We start from the raw sequence: 12,874 nt of genomic DNA, 5'->3' as shown, positions 1-12,874 counted from the left end.
TGGAGACACTGACACAGGCAGTCATGTCTTTCTTTGTTCTGATCAACGCTGAATAAAACTTGTAAATAATGCTCTCCTGAGTGCGACTTTTGCTGTGCATTATCTGCTGATAGAGTGTGCATGAGCTCTGGAATGTGGCAAGATATTTTCTAGAAACTCATCTCGCTAATTGCTGATACTGCGTGCCTACGGGAGATCGATGGATCGGATGGCTTGGGGCCATGATGGACTTTGTCTCCCTGGCAGTATCCCTGGCAGTTAAGAACTTACTGTAATTCATTCTGGAGGTCCGTTCTTAACCTGAAATTGTTCTTAACCTGAAGCACCACTTTAGCTAATGGGGCCTCCCGCTGCCGCCAGAGCACGATTTCTGTTCTCATCCTGAAGCAAAGTTCTTAACCCGAGGAACTATTTCTGGGTTAGTGGAGTCTGTAACCTGAAGCGAATGTAACCTGAAGCGTATGTAACCCGAGGTGCCACTGTACCTCATTGTGATTTCAGTGATTTTGTGGTCTTTTGCTTTAGCTTTTTTGCGTTTAATCTAGCCATAATACCAAGATCCTTTTCAGAGGCAAGGGAAATTGCAGAAAGTATGTTTTAGGCCATACTAATGAGAAATGACTACCCAGAACTCTGGGACAGCTAGAAAGCACACGGTGCGTACAAGGGCAGACTTCGGTCTTTCCAATTTCAATGGCGCCTCACCCGAGGCCAAAATTCAGTGCCCCTGCCTTCCGTCATGCTTAGTGGAGTACATCTTCAATGCGATACCTTACAACACTCTTAGGCTCTGTGCCCAGAGCGATGGAAATGGTCGTTGCTGCCCTAAATTCGCCTCTGGCGCATAGTAGTTAAACTATGGCATTTGCTCCTACAAGAGGCAACAATGGCAATCCATTTTGATAATTTTAAGAGAGAATTAGACAAATTCATGGAGGATAAGGCTATCATCAGTAACTACAGTGGTGCCCCGCAAGACGGAAAACTCGCTTTCCGTTTTCCGTTTTGGAGGTGCTTTGCAAAACAAATTTCCTATGGGCTTGCTTCGCAAGACGACAATGTCTTGTGAGTTCCTGCTGGGTTTTTTTCCTTCCTCCCCCCTTTTTCTAAGCCGCTTATCAGCTGATCCGATCAGCAGATAAACCGCTAAAAGCTGCTAATCCGTCAATGGGCTTGCTTCTCAAGACGAAAAAACCGCTAGACGAAGTAGAATCACAGAATGGATTCTTTTCGTCTTGTGAGGCACCACTGTACTAGATGTTCTATCCTCCACTGTCAGAGGCAGCATGTCTCTGAATCCCAGTTGTGAGAATCACCCATGGGCAGAGTGTGGCTGCATTCATTCCTGCTTATGGACTTGCCACAGGCATCTGGTCCAGCTCGTCTTAGCATTTGTCACCTGGACAACTGGCAGGTAAGAATGTATCTGCTCACCTGGCCCAAGCATATACAGTGGCACCTCGAGTTAAGCACCACATTTTTCGCTCTATAAGACGCACCAGACCATAAGGCGCACCTAGTTTTTGGAGGAGGAAAACAAGAAAAAATATATTCTGAATCTCAGAAGCCAGAACAAGGGGGATCGCTGCACAGGGAAAGCAGCGATCCCTCTTGCTGTTCTGGCTTCTGGGATAGCTGCACAGCCTGCATTCGCTCCATAAGACGCACACACATTTCCCCTTACTTTTTAGGAGGGAAAAAGTGAGTCTTATAGAGCAAAAAATACGGTACTTAATTCGTTCCGGAAGTCTGTTCTTAACCTGAAACTGTTCTTAACCTGAAACACTACTTTAGCTAATGGGGCCTCCTGCTGCTGCCGCGCCGCCAGAACAAGATTTCTGTTCTTATCCTGAAGCAAAGTTCTTAACCTGAAGCACTATTTCTGGGTTAGCGGAGTGTGTAACCTGAAGCGTATGTAACCTGAAGTGTATGTAATCCTAGGTACCACTGTAAATGGACAGGATTTCCTACTGTCTTCTCTCAGAAGCAGCAGAACTAGAACAGGCCTGGTTGGCATTTTTTTTACATAGAGGGAGATTCACTAACTAAACAGATGTTCCTTTGGAGAAAAATATTCAGAAATGCAAGTTACAAGAATAAGGAGAAAAGTCAATGAAACAAAAAAGCCATTTAATGTGATATTCCACATTAACATGACAACAGTTCATTGACATGACAACAGTCCACTTCGTTCATTACTAACAGGGCTGAGTGTAAAGAGTCAGTGTTAGATACCCCCCACCAAAAAAGGGCATTCTTTTTGCTTTGGAGTAACTACCATGATTGACCTACAAAGAATTGCCCCAAATAAGAGCTGAATCTTTTCCATAGTTTGTCTCTTGATACTAGATTCCTCTTTTTTGCATTAAAAAGCTGTCAACTTTGACATGTCCCTAGAGATTTTCTGGCTGCACCACTAAACATGTTTTAAATATGGAGAAGTACTACTGAAGAGATTTGATAGTAGGCTCTTTTACTGCTTCTACAGTGTGATGGTTAAGATAAACTCGTCATCAACTATTGTTGTGGCCTTGGGAAAACTTAGGTCCACATCATATATGGGCCTAATACAGGTTTCCTGGCTTACACCAGTCTTATAAATATTCTGTACCTGAAGCTCTCTGAGCAATTTAAATAAGCACTTACAAACCATTAGTTATGTCAGCGCAGCCCACAAGAGAATTTATGCTCCAGGAAATCCCAAAGTCCCCTAGGAGCTCCTCTGTCGAAAGATGACAAACTTCCTTGTCCACAGCTTCAGGAGACTGTTGGACATTTCTTGCAGCAGAACTATTTAACAGGGAAGCAAACGGTCTCCACTACAACTAGAAAAATAAAAGTGCCCACAAATATCGCCACCCCTCAAACCAAAAATAGGAAAGGATCCTGGAACTTTCAGTTTTGCTCTTTCACTAACTTTGCATTCACTCAGTCGTTCACAGCAAGCAGCTGGCCCACCCTGTTGTATACATGGTTCTGTCTAAATTTAGAGACACAGGACAAGAACTTTTCTGAGGGCTGCTCAGTATTTTATAAACATTGCACAGCCCTCGTTTTAGCCACTCATGATAGTACTGTGCGCAATCTCTCTGCCTTGAGCAGACACTATAAACAAGGGAGGAGAGACTGTGGCCTTGCAGAAGTTGTTGGACTCCAACTCCCATCAGCACCAGCCACCATGGCTAATAATCTGGGATCACGTTGAGTCGTAGTGAAGCAAAACCTGGAGTGCCATCTTTCCCAACTACCACATAACATAACTTAAGCAGCCTGGGAGGCTTTGCACTGTTAGGAGGGCCTAAACACTACTCAACCCCATAATACTAAGACTGAGAGGCAGCATCAAAGGGGCAATTTCAGAACTTGGAATTCCTTTTAAAGTATAAATGAACACTGAAAGGTGATCTGAGCCAATGACCTAGCTGTAGAGGCGCATCTATCAGAAATAATACTATACTAATACTATTCATGGTTCTAAGTTATCTTTTGCTCCTTTGTACCCTCAGAAATATATACAAGCAGCCTCCCTGCTGCCTTCCAGTTGTTTTAAGCAATGCTGTGTGACAACTGCTGGAAGTGTAAACGTTCATGCTATAATTTTGTAAATGTACTGAGGGAAATAATTTGCACAAGCTTCCAAGGAAACAATTAAGGATGCACATCAATCTGCAATGCCTGCAGTCTCCATTGGCCAACCACGGGGCAGCTTCCTTCCATGAGATGACTCTCAGGTTCTAGTAATGGGAGAATCATCTCTTTCTCCTACATAGACTTGAGGTCTTTAATGAAATCAGGAGTTGGACAACACCTGGAAGGCCACTGGTGAAACCACCGCTGGAAATGGAACTGTGGACCAGATGGGTCTTTCGGCTGCTCCAGAAAAGGAATTCCAGCAACATATTCTATGGTTCCTGCACCAGCACAACCAAAATAAATTGAGTAACTGTTCTTAGTGAACACTATGAATGACAGAAAGTTGTGTGTCTTGAGAACCACTCCAAAAATAGATGGGGAAACTGCCTTCTTACTGCAGCTTCAGGTAATAATTGCTTTTCCAATGGGAGGGGGAAATGCAATCAACTCAATAATGGGCCGTTTGGATGGGGGGGGGGAGATAGTTACATCATGTTACTTTGAAGAATCAATAAGAGATCTTTAAATATAGTAATGGGGCATTTGGTCAGCAGGCAGAATGAGATTTTAGGTAATGCCAGAAGCAATGCAGATTACATAAGGAAGAAAAAGTGTACAGAACACTGGCAGGTTATGTTGCTTGCTATACCTATTTAAGTATGAGCTGGGCCTCTCAGAAGAGGCTCAGCTGGTCATTAGGTAACATAGGTTGGTTTGACCTAGTGGTTGGAGCTACCTTCTCTCCAGCGAAGGTAGCTTGCAATCCAACTCTTCCCTTCTTCTCCAGTATGCACACCTGTGCAAGACAACATTGCAGCTCTTTTTCCATAGGCTTCTGATTCAGGTGCCATAAACTCCCCATTAGGCGATGCAGCCCTTTCCTCTTCCAGACCTCACAATATGAGTTTGTGCCTTTTTACACTCAGGGAGGCTCAAAGGTTTCTTTCCAGATAAGCAGACAGGAAGGGAGGGTTGGCACAGCTAGATGCCTCTGACTGAGAGGTCTCTTAAAATGCTACATGCTGCTAGATCTGAGAAACTGGCTTATTCGGAGATTATGTCTAAAGAAACTAGGGAAGCAATTGCAACTCCAGGCTGGGAGCAGCGGGGCTGAATCAAGCAGCAAAACCACCACTGCATACAGAGCCCTCCTGCCACCGCAGAACAGGATGGCAATAAAAGCTGCGAGTTGTTGTTACACCAACTCTAGGCTGGCTTGGCAAGAGAGATCAGGTCCATTGCCAATAGCTGATCAAGCTAAGGCAGCTCTCTCTGCCCATTCCAAAATGCCTGGGTTTTTTGGGAGGGCAGTGTAAGGTTGGCTGCAGCCAGCAAGGATGCTGTTGGTGGTTGCTTCTACCTGCCTGCACTTTCAGCATTTTTGCAGTGATGGAGGCTCCTGCTGGCAGAGTTGAGGGCAAAAGGACAGCGTTGCCATTTCCTAGCCCCTTCCAGGTCGCATGTCAAGGGCTTGGTTTGGTCTGTAGGGAGACCTCACAGAGAATGCAAGAGGGCCGCGTCTTTGCCAGTTTTAGGCAGCCCATGGAAAAAGAGCAATCAGTGATCTTTACAGGTGTGCTGATTCAAATGCACTCCCTTAGTGTTCCTTATCAAATACTTGAGAGCCGGCTCTCGGGGAACATTTTCTATCCACAGACCAGCTTTTAGAAAACATTTGCATGGCGGGCGGTGGGAAGACACACCAATTCACCTAAAAGGTGCTGAACTGGACACGTTTTTAAAATAGCCCACTGGACCAGGTATCTGTGACTCCCAAGTGGCGCTGCTAGACCGGCTCCAGGTCACTTTCACAGGTATGCATTCATGGGGAACCACCCCAAAATCGATCCAATGGATGCAGAGCAGTATGGTACAATGGTGGGCTGTGTTAGTTTTGCAGCCATACCCGCGAAAAATGTGATGGAGGCTGGGGATCTCCCTTTGCAACGTAGGATCAAGATCATGAGCTAGCTAGACCGACAAAACATTCCCAGCTGTGCAATGTGAAAATGGACACAAGGAGGAAACTAAAATGCCTGGTATGTCAGAGAGGCTGGCAGCAAGTCAAGTTACTGAAGGACGGGATTGTACCTAGTGATTCTAATAAATAAAAACGGACCCATTGCAACTGACACAAACTCCTATGGCCCGCCAAACAGGCAAAGAAAAGGGGCCGATCCACAGATACCTACACTACTACAGTCCCATGGGAGTCAATGGGAGAACACCAGTGCAGGTGTCTATAGCCACACAGGGATATTAGAACACTGCTTTTTGCAATCTCGGAAGACAATGGAAGTTGCCTTTGTTCCAGCTTTTTAGAAAAAGCAGTACCGCAACCTCCGCTCTTAAACAGCAGTCCACTTTTCACAAAGCAAAGCCTTCCTGAATGCCGCAAAACCCGAAACAGAATGTTAACATATATTAGTGTGCAGGGGAGACGGTCGAGACTGTTGTACAGCGTAGTGGTTGCAGTTAAGAGCAGCTTGCATAGTTCAGTCATCACTAAGCTCGTTTCTGAAAAGTGTTGTTCTTGTTGTTGCTGGGGAAATTGAGTCACGATGTCCGGATGAGCGGCGCTCTCTCGTCTTCGGAAGCCTGCAATTAAGACAGGCAGGAAAGACAAACACAGAACTGAAAGGTGCTATCCTGACAGGTATCAATACTGCAATCCAAGGCTGACAAATACAGCATGTGCTTCCCTTACACTGTAGAAGTGTCTTGGTTTTATACCTGTAAAACTGTCACAGCTTCCTGCAAAGAATTCTGGGACTTGTAGTTTAGGGTGGGTGCTGAGTATTAAGAGATCCCCAGGCTCCACTTGCAGAATTACAATTGGGGGGGGGGGGCAGAGAATTTCACTATACTAGTTGAAGTCTGTGTTATGTATATGCCTTAAGAGATCATAGAATCATAGAGTTGGAATAGACCACAAGGGCCATCGAGTCCAACCCCCTGCCAAGCATATATATTTGGAAAATTACACTAGGGATATGATGTATATGGCTTTTAGGGAAATGACCTTAGATATCTGTCATGTCATGGTCAGAGGTTTTCCTTTGAAAAGTTGTGCATCTTAATGGGGCCGATAAATCACATGGTACCATGTTCTAAAGACTGTACCATTTCAGACTGGAGGTGTGGTACCACACATTTGAATATCCAGTTATAGCAATTATCTCCCTGCTTGTGGAAAATTAGCACACCAGGGACAGGCTTTTAAGTCTAGCCTCCTCCCTCATATGTCAGATTTCTACATGCGGGGAAGTTTTCATCTCCACCATCGAACCGAGAAATCTGAAAGTAAGTCAAGATCACATGACTTTCCATTAGATGAAGTGTACTGCCCTCGAATGTATCTTGGATCCAAATTAAGGACAAATCTTCCAGCCTCCCCGACCAATCGACAAATTGGGAATTGTACCCTCAACATTCCTATGATAAGAACCAGCTGTTGTTGCCTGCCCGCCCCCCAAAAAACTCGACACATTTTGCATACTGAAAATTCTTACATAAAAGTAAACAACTGGCAATACCCACCCCCCACTCCCCGAAACCCATCACCATGGCCACAAGACTTGGCAACCCCTGTTCCATGCAGTCTCTTAGTTAACCCATAAGCGCAGTAGGTAAAATTGCTTCCGGGGGGAGCAGAGTGAGAAGGACAGGGAGAAGCAGGGCAGAAGGGGTTCACCTGGCGAAGCAGAATCGCTGCCGCTTTCTGCGAAAGCACTGGTGGAGCCAACCCAGGGTTTCCGCTGGCGCACCTGCACTGTGCTGACCTCCCCACTGCTTTCCGCTCTTGCTTCTGGGAAGCGGAAGTGATTGCAGCTCCATCCCACCGGGTAATGCTGCCTCTAGGTTCAACTGAGAAACCGATGTCCGGCCAGCAACAGAACAACACCCCTTGCTTGTTTCCTCTCTCTCTCGTTTTGGACAAAACCCACCACCGTGATGGACACCTCAAGCAAAGCCGCATGGCGCACACCAACACAGAAGCAGGTTCACTTTTGCGGTTGCAAGAACCTGATCAGAAACGAAGTCCGCACAACAGGCAGAGTGGGGAAAAGACTCCTGGAGCGCTCTGGTATCCCTCCGCCAACTTTCAAACTAGGGTGGGCTCCAAAGTACTCAACTTGGACTGGGGAGACTTGGGTTCACATTCTCACTTAGCCCATGATGGTTGCAAGGAGACGTTGGGTCAATCAGCCTCGTATGCTCTAGTTATCGCCCGCTTGGACTACTGCAATGCGCTCTATGTGGGGCTCCCTTTGAAGGTGACCCGGAAACTACAACTAATCCAGAATGCGGCAGCTAGACTGGTGACTGGGAGTGGCCCCCGGGACCATATAATACTGGTCCTGAAAGATCTACACTGGCTCCCAGGACGTTTCCAAGCACAATTCAAAGTGTTGGTGCTGACCTTCAAAGCCCTAAATGGCCTTGGCCCAGTATACCTGAAGGAGCATCTCCACCCCCATCGTTCTGCCCGGATGCTGAGGTCCAGCGCCGAGGGCCTTCTGGCGGTTCCCTCGCTGCGAGAAGCAAAGCTACAGGGAACCAGGCAGAGGGTCTTCTCGGTAGTGGCGCCCGCTCTGTGGAACGCCCTCCCATCAGATGTCAAAGAGATAAACAACTACCTGACATTTAGAAGACATCTGAAGGCAACCCTGTTTAGGGAAGTTTTTAATGAGTGACATTTTAATGTATTTTAATCTTTGCTGGAAGCCACCCAGAGTGACTAGGGAGACCCAGCCAGATGGGCGGGGTACAAATAATAAATTATTATTATTATTATTAATGGGGAAGGAGGAATGAAAGAAAATGTATATAAAAATAAAAGAAGAAAACAGTAACTAGGACTCTTCCTGACTAAAGAAATCTAGCTAAGGTGTTACAGGATTAGGATTATATATTATTTATTTCAGTCAATGGCCAGTAGAACTAGAAGAATTTTAGTCAGTGAATTAAATCCACACATGAGGAAAGCTGTATTTCTAGCTTAGGGAAAAAGACCACGCTCGCTTTCTTATTCAATAGGGGAACACAGCAACACAGGAAGCTGCCTCTTGCAGTCAGACCAACAGTTCATCCAACTCAGGAATGTCTGCACTGACTGGCAGTTGCACCTACGGATGATGGGGACTGGACCTGGCAAATACTCTACCACTGAGCTAGGGCCCTGACCCACAGCACACAGATGTCTGAATGGACATCACCTTAAGAAGGGCATCCCCTTCTCTCGCTTTCTCTCGCAAGCACACACATGCTCACATGGCGACTTGACTAATCAGCCAAGCAACGGTGCCATTCAAACTACGTTGACTCAGAAGTTAAGCCCCGCTGAATTCAATGGGGCTCACTCCTAGTAAGTGGGGTAAGAACCGCAGCCTAAACGTCCCAACCTTGCTTGGGCTGCAGGAGTGAGATTGCCAAGACCTTCAAGCGAGGAGTGTTGACCTTAAGGCTGGTTCACACATGCATGTGTTTGTAGTTCTCGACTCAAAAGATGTGTGCTTTAGGGCAAAATGCACTTGCACGCAGAGCGAAAAATACACATTTTGTGATAAAGTAAGTATTTAAATGTGTATACAAAGGTGATCTTCATATTGATTTTTTTTAAGTCAAAAAGGGAACAAGATGAGCATTGCAAACTGCCACAGATGGGGAATATATTGACTGATCCATCCATTCCCAGTTTGAGTTGATATTGGGCTATGTGAAAAAAACTACCGTTGGCAATTAATTAGTCATGCAAATGTGCAAGTCATTACCGTCAATGAATGATGGTCATCATACATGTGTGAAACAGACCTTAAGACTTTGGAGTTCACTAGCTAACCGTTTCTCCTTAGTGAATAAGGATTGTAGCTAGGAAGGAGGATTAGGAAAGAGATATGGACTTTGCTGATCTTACCATGTGTCTTAAGACAGCTGCTGAACGTTTGCGGAAAGGTGCTTACTCTGTGTCTACTAAACCTTCGCTGCCCTAGAACCAGCATTTCGGAAGAAACAAATAAAAGGAAGACAACAGAGAAAGGAATAAAACAAAAACACAAAATCTTTCTGGTGATTGCATGAAGGAAGTAAGTCAAAATCAAGAGGAAATTTTAAAAAAGGGAAAGGTTTTGATTTTTATGAAAAAAGAACAAAATAAGAGAGGTACAGAAAGCAAAGGGAAAAGGACAGATCCAAGCGCTACCTTACCTCCTCCCTCGCCCGTAAGGGCTTGCAGACAAGCGCAACAAACAGAGCACCAAAAAGAATCCCTAGTGCCATGATGATATAGGGGACACTGGTCATCACCGCAGTTTCAAGAAGAACAGTCTTCAGTTTTGCCACGGATGCTTTGTCCAGCACGACACTCTGGAGGATAAAAAGGGGGCAGGGAGGAGAGAGGCATAGATTCATTCTGTTATCCACACGACTCTAGTCAAATATGATTCAGATCAGCCTCTGTTGACATGCTGCCTGCCAGATGTTTCCGACTTGCTATGCTGCCTGAGTGGGGCTGAAGGCAGATGTAGTCAAAAAAGTCGGGAGGGCAAGCAGACTGGGGAAGGCTGATTTCGATTGTGTCTCCAACTGGTGCTGTGGAATGAGCTCGCTGCTGAAATATGAAAGGCCTCATCTGCATGGGCATTCTGCCGGCTCTTGAAGGCAACCTTCTCATACAGACATTCCATCGATCTGAGTCTGCTGTTTTAATCACTGCATTAATGTGTTAATGGGATGGGCTGCACTGAAACTCAAAGGGCACCACTGCCCCATCCCTCCCAGAAGGAAATTCGGCTTGAAAGGCACATTCAATTACAGCAAGTAAAATACCTTGTAATTTGTGCAGACTTGTACTTTTTTCCCCGTGGACATAAACATTTTATTGAGATTGCTTCATTTTTTTATTTTAATGACGGTGCGTTTCTAATCCATCTGTATTACACCCATGTTGCACAATTGGTTTTTATGTTTTGTGATCCACTTAGACACTATCCTGGCATTAAGCGGTATGCTAATTACATAATCATCAAGCTTCTCTTGCTTGTAAATTTGCCCCTGCAACCTAAGCTAAATCTGTAAGCTAATACCCTGAACCCTTTCAGTGTCTTCTGTTCTCAGGACCACACCCAATATATTTTTGCTGTTGCAGGGGAGTTCAAATTTTGCAGCCGTGTTCTTCCCTTCCCTGCACTGCTCTCTAATTGTATGCTGAGTAACATAACAATAACATCAGAGGGAGGTCTTCCTGGAAGTTCAGTAACCCACCACCACCCTCGTAAAGCTCCACACGTAGGCAATGCAAATTCCACACAAAGGGCACTGAATTCCACAACATATGCAAATCGTGCAAGTAGACGAAGTCATATTTATTCTGTTTTTGGCAATCAAGGCAAGGAAGACTAATGATCTATGCACTAAAGCATGGGTAGGCAAACTAAGGCCCGGGGGCCGGATCCAGCCCAATCGCCTTCTCAATCTGGCCCGCAGACGGTCCGGGAATCAGTGTGTTTTTACATGAGTAGAATGTGTCCTTTTATTTAAAATGCATCTCTGGGTTATTTGTGGGGCACAGGAATTCATTTATTTTTTCTCCCTCCAAAATATAGTCCAGCCCCCCACAAGTTCTGAGACACAGTGGACTGGCCCCCTGCTGAAAAAGTTTGCTAACCCCTTCACTAAAGCATTCTCTCCCTCTTCAAGTAAAGGTTATTCTGCAGCTTCACTAGCTTCTGAGATTTCAGAATCCACATTATTCCCCAACAATTCTCCTTGCAGTATATAGCCCCCCCCCAGCTAAGTTCCACCTGTCACAACACGCTGGGTTAGCGGTAAAGCAGCAGAAGCTGTTTTGCAAAAACGCCTACCTCGTTTACGTAGAACACAGGGAGGAACATGGTTTTGATGTTGCCTGTTTGGCTAAAAGAAGGTGGAAAAGTAGTTTAAAGAACTGTTGCATACGATATAGATTGCCATTTCACTCTCAGGTACTATGAGATCAGAGACTGGCTCTCTTCGCTGCCCCCAACCCCAGTGGATAAAGGCTTTTGGAAACTCTGCTCTCCCAACGCGGTATCTGCCCCGTCCATTGTACGTCTTAAGGCAGCCCTGTTCAGGGAAGTTTTTAATATGTAACGCTGTGCTGTTTTTAACACTGATTGGGAGCCGCCCAGAGTGGCTGGGGAAACTCAGCCAGATGGGCGGGGTATAAATAATAAATTTATTATTATTATTATTATTATTATTATTATTATTATTATTATTATTATTACTGAGTGCAAGAGGTGCGGCTAAAAATTGACAATACAAGGGTACAGCACAGGTGCCTAGTCAGAAGCTTGGCTGGCAGGGCAGCTCTCCCTATCCAGATGCCAAAATAGGCTGCTCACCTCTCTACACATGCAATTTCTCGCCTACTCATGCCACAGGCTACTTGAAGTGGCTTAGCAAGGTCAGAGGGTGGAAATGAGAGGAGCACACAGATCTCGTGACCCCTCCCCTTGCACTTATCCCTGGCCAAACCAGCACCAGACCTTTGGAACACTATTATATCACTTTGTAAGAGTCATTTTGTAAGGGACGCGGGTCGCGCTGTAGGTTAAACCACAGAGCCTAGGACTTGCAGATCAGAAGGTTGGCGGTTTGAATCCCCGCAATGGTGTGACCTCCTGTTGTTTGGACCCTGCTCCTGCCAACCTAGCAGTTCGAAAGCACACCAGTGCAAGTAGATAAACAGGTACTGCTCTGGTAGGAAGGTAAACGGCGTTTCCGTGTGGTGCTCTAGTTTGCCAGAAGTGGCTTAGTCATGCTGGCCACATGACCCGGAAGCTGTACACCGGCTCCCTCGGCCAATAAAGCGAGATGAGCGCCGCAACCCCAAAGTCGGCCACGACTGGACCTAATGATCAGGGATCCCTTTACCTTTACCTTTAAGAGTCATTGCTTCCCTCCAACGAATCCTGGGGACTTCAGTTTGTTAAGGATGCTGCCAGCTGTTAGGAGACTCCTCTCCCCTCTCACAGAGCTACAATTCCCAGAGCGGTTTAGTACTCAATCCCTGTTCCCAGGGAACCATCAACATGCTAAAGCGATACAGTTTAAATAATTAAATATCCTAAAAAATCTCATTCATCTTTTCAAGTATCTACTGCACCTTTAAATTTAACGTCCTTTGTTCCCCTTCTCCTATCCTGCTTTATATACGACTCATTTTAATGGTTTTCTTATACTGATTTTTTAAAATATT

At 45.4% G+C, this 12,874-nt stretch overlaps 1 protein-coding gene across 2 annotated transcripts in view; it reads right to left on the bottom strand.

Annotated features, from left to right (window-relative positions):
- Positions 1–2,113: 2,113 nt before the first annotated feature.
- Positions 2,114–12,874, bottom strand: part of SCARB2 (scavenger receptor class B member 2) — a 36,853-nt gene continuing 26,092 nt past the window's right edge. The window contains exons 10-13 of one of the 2 annotated variants that reach the window (XM_081207157.1): positions 11,496–11,547; positions 9,841–9,999; positions 9,551–9,622; positions 2,114–6,231 (exon numbers count right to left, since the gene is read on the bottom strand). In XM_081207157.1, the coding sequence (XP_081063283.1) occupies positions 9,593–9,622; positions 9,841–9,999; positions 11,496–11,547 (241 nt within the window). In that variant the 3' untranslated portion in view covers positions 2,114–6,231; positions 9,551–9,592. The remainder of the gene's footprint in view (positions 6,232–9,550; positions 9,623–9,840; positions 10,000–11,495; positions 11,548–12,874) is intronic. The other variant, XM_081207156.1, reaches the window with a different exon arrangement.

Source organism: Podarcis bocagei (genome assembly GCF_964188305.1).
Source record: "Podarcis bocagei genome assembly, chromosome: 9".
NCBI lineage: Eukaryota > Metazoa > Chordata > Lepidosauria > Squamata > Lacertidae > Podarcis > Podarcis bocagei.
The sequence above is the reverse complement of the archived record's forward strand: the minus strand, read 5'-3'. Positions and strand labels throughout refer to the sequence as shown.